Source organism: Gavialis gangeticus, unplaced genomic scaffold (genome assembly GCF_001723915.1).
Source record: "Gavialis gangeticus isolate Ggan-Ray unplaced genomic scaffold, GavGan_comp1, whole genome shotgun sequence".
NCBI classification, from domain to species: Eukaryota; Metazoa; Chordata; order Crocodylia; family Gavialidae; genus Gavialis; species Gavialis gangeticus.
The window spans coordinates 107,409,836-107,416,779 of record NW_017729031.1 but is presented as its reverse complement, the minus strand read 5'-3'; the positions used below and the strand labels follow the sequence as shown (position 1 = coordinate 107,416,779).

General features: G+C 49.3%; 1 protein-coding gene across 2 annotated transcripts in view; it reads left to right on the top strand.

Moving 5' to 3' along the window:
* The window catches only part of KIF18B (kinesin family member 18B), a 37,833-nt gene extending 35,717 nt beyond the window's left edge, over window positions 1-2,116 (top strand). For both annotated transcript variants that reach the window (XM_019523530.1, XM_019523529.1), the window contains exons 15-16: window positions 359-456; window positions 1,232-2,116. In XM_019523530.1, coding sequence (XP_019379075.1) covers window positions 359-456; window positions 1,232-1,350 — 217 coding nt within the window. In that variant the 3' untranslated portion in view covers window positions 1,351-2,116. The remainder of the gene's footprint in view (window positions 1-358; window positions 457-1,231) is intronic.
* Window positions 2,117-6,944: the final 4,828 nt, after the last annotated feature.

The window sequence follows — 6,944 nt, the reverse complement described above, 5'->3', positions numbered from 1 at the left end:
CCCCCCATGGTCCCCTCCCCCAGCCCCCCTTCCCTGCCTCTAGTACTTAACCAGCTCGGAGTGGCTGCAGCTCCCTGCTGCATCTACCGGAGACTGCCCGAATCATCAAAGCTCTTCGAACCTTTGCCAAAGATTCAGAGAGCTTTGAATTGATTCAGACCTTTAAATTGGTCCCCTGATTTGATTCGGATTTGGAGATTCGGTCACCAAATTGGGCCGAATCTCCTCCAAATCGAATCACCACACGAAGCTTCACACAGCCCTACTGAAAGGTGGAATCACATCCCAGCCAGACATGATCCTGTTCAGAATGGCCTTTTTGTGTCATAAGTGATTCTCATTCCTGACTCTGTTTCAGCACTGCCTCTCGCTCCCTGGGTGGTCTGCAAAGCCAAAGCCGAATTGCCCGACTCCAGAGCAACACCAGGAAGTCCTTGCAGACCCCAAGTGTCCCAGGTAATCATGTTTCTCCTCAGTGCTTAGTCAGACTGGCAGGGAAGGAAGCCCCTTGGCCTGTCCCTGCTATCTTCTTAAATGGTAGTGGGCTGTAGGAGCAATCCCTGTTGTCAGATGAGCACAGAGCCTGGCATTGCTGGGTACAGGTTCCAATCAAACTCATCCACACAGTTCGAGTAGCACTTCTGTCCACACAAAGGGAAGGTTTAGAGAACAACTGTACCCCAGTGCTAACTTGGCATTATTAAAGTAGCATCAGCAAATTTGAGTTTTATGAACCACGAAAACATAAGCAGATCTTTAGGTTCCTGTTGTATCCAGGTCCCCATTTTGGGTGTGCATGTACTCATCCCCAGTGGACCAGCCATTGCTCCCAAGGGCATGCTCAATCACTAGAGTGCCAGCGTGCCTTGCAGTACTTTTGTTAGAGCAGCACTGCTAGAATCCTGATAGAACATTTTCCCTAGATCTTTCCTGCTTTGCACAGCATATGGGGAGGGGAAGAAGGAACTTTCTCTTGGCATTTTAACGAGACTAAAGACTGGCGTGAAATTAACTGGCTACAGCCAATAGAATCTACAGGGACTAGCAGACAGTGGCAGTGCCTTGGATCCATCCGGAGGGAGTAACTTCATGACTTGCTGATTGCCCAGGGGCTTCCTCTCTCTTGCTGAAACACTTGGAGGTGCTGAGTTCTCAGTAGTTCCATTGAGGAGCCTCAGGCCCTGGCTCAACTTCTACATTTGTCTTTCTGACTTGCATCTTTTCCCCCCAGAACATCCCTCCTGCAGCTTTGCCTGGAGAGGCAGCAAGACGAGCAAAAAAGAGCTGATACCAGTGAGTGGAAACGTGGTGGCAGGGCCCAGGTCCCAGGCCATGAAGCTTCTCTACTAAAGCATCCTCAGACCAGTGCTGTCAAGTGAAGAGCCAAATAAGGCCATGGACCAAACATTGAGGAAGTTGTACCCACCAGAATTGAAGCATGGATCTCCACTCATGTACAGCCTTGAATTAGTGCCTCACCTCCCAGTAACAGAGTTCTCTGAGCAAGCGGCCTATCCCTCCCCTTATCCTCTGTCCTGCATATGGTCTGCACCTGGATTGGTTACCAAAATTTGCTTTCCTGTTGCTTATGTTTGTTGATTATCAGTGGTGCAGTCCCATATGGCTAAACGCAGTGTTGTTCCAGCCTCACCTGGAGATGCAAGGTGAAACTGGAGCCTTTTCTGCAGGAGGGAAGTAGTCTCCTTACCTCAACTGAAGGAGGGAAGAATTAGGTGGGGAATCTGCCAGCAGTTTCTTCCACAACCCAGATCCCACCGGCTAGCCAGAAGGAGCAATGCACACTTCTGTTCCCTACACGTGTTTGCAGGACAGGCTCTCGGAAAGGTAAGTATCAAGTGTCCTGCCCAGGCTGCTTTCTATGGCTTGGGCAGCACATCCAGGGCCATAGAGTCTAGTCCCCTGTTATTGCAGGCAACCACATCATATAATCCCTTTCATAGAATTCTTCCCTAATCGAATATTATATATATATATTTTTTTTTATACCAGATGGATTATTGCTATTCTGTCTTAGTCCCTGTGTAATCTCCTCTGTGGTGTCGAGTGATAACAGATGGGCAATGCCTATTTTTATTAAAACTCTTAGTTTAACAAAGTGGGTGTGGATATTTCCTCTTTGCCTTTCCAAATGCAATCTAGCATGGATCTGTTGGTGTGCTCCCTGCTGCCCCTGAAACATTCCCTGTGGTTTGCAGCCAAGACTCAGGTGATGGGTTGAATCCCCAACCTGAACCCTGTAAAAGACCTTTGGGACAGGCTGAAGATGTCCCACACTGGCGCAGAAGATCACAGGCTGTGAAAACCTGAGCTGATCTCTTCCACCTGGCTTATCAAATGCTGCGGCCTCGACAGCTGAAGCCTACCCAGTTGTGTGGTGCAAGTTACACTTAAAAGTGGGCTTGAGCCTGAGGGTGGATATTCCATGTGGGCTCCTGTACTGAAAAGGGGAAGAGACAGAAAACAATTGCATCTGCCTGACGTGTCTGTGTGATGGTGGTTCAACAAGGACTAGGAACTGCTTGTCCATGTCTTCCCTGTAAACTCTGCTTTAGGTCAGCTTGGCTGGGGATTGTGTTTATCTCAAGGCACCTCCTGCTTCCTTGTCCATCTGTCCAGTTCAAAAAAGGAAGTGGGGGCATGGAATAGCCATCCCTCAATTGCCATGAAAGCAATATTTTGAGATGCCTGCTCTTTTACTTCCTGTTGGCACCAGGCCAACTCCAGCAGCAGACCTGGTTTCCTATCACTACACTCTGTGCTGCCCCAGGAGGAAAAAATTGTCCCCTAAAGCAGTCTCTGTTCCCCAATCTATAGAGCTTGAAGTCAGCACTCTGCCCAAAGCACCAACTGAGATTAAATGCCACAGCCTAGCAGAAAGCCATTGGCTTTCCTTGTGCTCCTAGTGGCTTGTATATAACACATGCACACAAACTGTATAAGCCTTTTGTACTGCAAAGTGTTCTAGTGTTATGTTGCTGTAAAATATTGTTTTAGTTTGAATATGACCAGATTTAATATGTGTTTGCTCTGCTATATCTCTTCAGTTTCTTAATCTGAAAAGAAAGGTGCCAGCACATAGGCAGAAAAACTTTTGTTAGAGACCTTTTGTCTAGAACCCACCCTTCTGTTTACTATACACAAGAAAACCTGGCTTCTCACATAAGCAGGGGGAAAGCAGACCCCTAGCCTAAGTAGCTAACTGGGCAGTGCTCTTTCTTTTCAAATTAATTGGTTAAGAGAAAAAAAAACCTAGAAGCTTGGTGACCTGTTATTACATAATTGGGATGATGTCACCCCTGGTACATAGGACAAAGAGGCTGGGGGGAACCCCAGGGAGGGCCCCAGCCAAAGAAACCGCTGTGGAAGGGAACTCCCGAAGTTTGCCTGCACTTAAATTAGGTGCACTTGGAGCTGTGCTGGGAATGTGATTTGTCTTTTTCCATTATTACACATCAATCCAATTTGGTACTCAGCTGTCCCCTTCACCAGCTGGGGCTCTCCCTGGGGTTCTCCCCAGCTCTTTCTTCTCTTCCTATGTACCTGGGGTGACATCACCCCAAGTATCAATCAGGGGTGGCCAGGCTTCTAATTTTTTTCTCAACCAATTAATTTGAAAAAAAGAACACTGCCCAGTTAGCCACTTAGGCTAAGGGTCTGATCCCCAAAAGCCAGGTTGGTTGTTTAAAGTAAACACCAGAAAGTTTCTAAGACAAAAGACATGAACAAAAGAGCTTTCTCTGTCTCGCATATCTGCCTAGTGCAGTTTCTCCTCAGATTAACCAAGCAGGGGAGAAGAGACAAGATACTTAAATACAGAAAACATGATTAGGGTACATGGTGTACAAATCAGACACATGCAAACAAAATAAAAAACCATAATCATATTTAAACTAAAACAAAGCACTTGGCAACATGAAAACTAGAACACACTTTGTAGTAAAAGTGGCTGGTACATTTTGCGTGGGTTTTTGGGTTGGTTTTTTTGTTTTGTTTTGTTTTTTTGGGGGGGGGTTGTGTATCCAAGGCCACATTAGCCAAAACTAATTCCAAATCCAAAAGTCTAGAACCATAAGTGGCCCTGCTACTTGAAAACATCCTCCACCTGCACCTGGGGCTTCAGATGTTTCCAAACCTTTGGCAGACATCCTACTTGCAGGCCCAGTTCTGGAGGCTTGGGGTTCAGATGCCCCTGAATTTTGCTTGTCTCTAGCCATAAGACACTCAGAGCAAGCTGTGTGGGTTGCACTTGGATATCCCTAGTATCTGCTCTACTTCCATTTGCCTCGGTCCTCATGTGACCTGATATTTAACACTTGTAGACCCTACCTGCTCAGCTCAGCCTGTCAGAAGTGCCACATACCCCATGCCTTTTCAGTTTGTAGTTCCCTTCACAAAACTTCCAAGCTGCTTTACTTCTCCCCAGTAAATAGATTATTATTACCTGGTGCTGCCAAACCAAGGCAAGCTCCACTGCTTAGTGGCTGCTTGATGCGACAGACATGGAGGAAACCTGGCCACCTGACAGTGTTGTTGGTGCAAGAGCCTGTCACAAAGCTGAGCCGCATGGCAGTACCTTTCTCCTGAATGGTCTAGGCAGAAGTTAGGGTCTCCACTTGAAAGCCCACAGTCACGGTCTGAGGAGAGGGCTCCAATCTGCTCTTTCTGCACCTGCATCCCAGCCAGCTAGTGGGAGTCTTGAGTAAAACAGACCATAATCATCTGCCCGTCTCTTGTGAGCCCTGGCTGGCTGGTAAAGAAAAACTGGAATCCTTGAGGAAGCTGCTATTTTTAGTCTGGGGGCTGTTTTCCTGGGCTAAGTCTGTGCATGTAGGGAGGGGCTGGGGTCATGTCCCTTGCAGAGCCTGCCATTGCACTTCTAGCCTGGGCTGCAACCTCCCTGCTCTCCCAGCCTGCACATCAGCCCTGAGCTGCCCATGCTTTGGGCCATCTGCATAGCTGCCAGTCTAGCTGTCACCTCAGCTATGCCTATTCACCTTCATACTGGCCTTGGGTCCCCATTGCTATGCTATCCAAGGGTCTAACCAGAGCTCTGCCAGTGCATCTCAGAACCAGTCTTGAGTAGTTTTTCTGCCTCTCCTGTGAGGATGCTGATACCTACATGAGCCTCTCCAGGGCCCTGTCTTTTGCTACTACTTAAGTGCTAGCACAAGGGACTCTTAGGCACTTAGCCATGTGCAGGTTTACCATAAGTCTGGGCTTTCCCAGACATGTCCTCTTTTTGTATCCTCCCACCTCTGTCTGGGTGGGTTTTTGAAATCTGAACAAATGTCTGGGATTTTGCTCCGCTCCACTGGTGGGAGTGTGAAGAAGAAGATGAGTGATTGGAGGCAGGGAGCGCTCATGCATCTACATCCCTTCAGAGGCAATGGGAAGCTGCGGGGCCGGGGTAGTGACACTGTGGGCTGGTGTCCGTGCTTGCGACACCTAGGAGACGCTGCCTGGGGAGTGAGCATGGCCAGGCTGCCTGGCACAGTGCAGGAGCCCCAGCACAGGGCGGAGGATGCTACAAGCGTCCCCTCCTCCCTCCAGCCTGAGCCGGAGCCACCAAAGCTGCCACATTCCAGCCCAGTCAGGATGAGAGCAGCTGGGAGCCCTTTCCAGCAGGGCTGGGGAGAGCAAGGGGCTGCAGGTTGGGAGCAAGGTGTACTGGCAGGGCTGGAGGGGGTTGTGGGTGGAATGAGGGACAGCGGGGAGCTGTGGGTCAGAAGTGTGGGACACCGAGCACCAGGGGGCTGTGGGTTGGGAGTGAGGGGCATTGGGAGGGTTAGGGGGCTGTGGGTTGGGAGTGATGTGTCCACCCGATAGGTGTCCTCTTTTCTGGAACTGGAAATATGGTAACCCTACCGATATGGGTTCTCAGAAGCCTCTGGTACTGGGACATGTCGAGGTGACGCAGCTCCTTGTTCAGTGGAGATGACTTTCTTACAGAAAAGTTTGAAGCTAGGCAAACTCCCCAGTGGAAGACGTGCGAAAAGGTCACAACCCAGTGAAGGGGCTACAGGAGAAACACAAGGATATTAAACATGGCGATCTACTTAGTATGACTACCCCAGGCTGATTCCTCAATTAGCTATCCCCTTGGCTCCTGGCACAGCCCTTTCTGACAGCCTGGTGCCTGCCTCTCAGCCCTGGGTTTACTTGCAGATCCACTGCTTCTGAGCTCTTCGCTCTGGGGAGTGGGGTTACAGACTTCTGACCTAGTTATCTTAGCCCCTTTCTACCATGAAGCCAGAGAGCTGAATCGCAGAGGCAGATGCTCACGTGCGTGCAACTTTGTATTGGAGTCTGGCAGATCATAATTAAAACTTCCAGCTTCTAAGTTAGTTTCTCTCATTAAAAGGAAGATTGGAGAAGGGGGAGAGCCCAGCTTTGCCTCCCTGCAGCTGGAGTGACTGGCATTTCTCACAAGAGACGTTAACACTTTGATCCTGTCTGCGTGGGAGCTGGGAAAAAAAACAAATATCTGGGGAGATTAGCTGAGACTTCTGGTTCACCCCAAAGACCTTCCCTTCCCACCCTCCATCCACTCCTGCTACTGCTCTCTCTCCCACTGTTCTTCCCACTTGCACAAAAAGCCACTGACTTGAAGATAACAAGCTTGTGGAGCAAAGCAGACAGACGTGGCTCCTGGCTGGCATGCTGCCTTCCCTCCTTGGCAAGGTGAGATAGACAAGCAATTAAAAAGACTTATAGTGGGTCAGAACAGCCTGCTTATAAGGAGTGGGATGCTGCTTAGGACTGCCAGCCTGGGAATGGGGCTGCAAGTGTGGCCAGATGCTGCAGCCCCTTCTCACCTGTGCTTGGCATTAAGGAAGGAGCTGTGTGGTCTGGGATCTGGTTTGTAACACTCAAGCTACCGGAGGAGCAAAGCTAGAGCAACTCACCTGGTGTGGTGCTGTGGA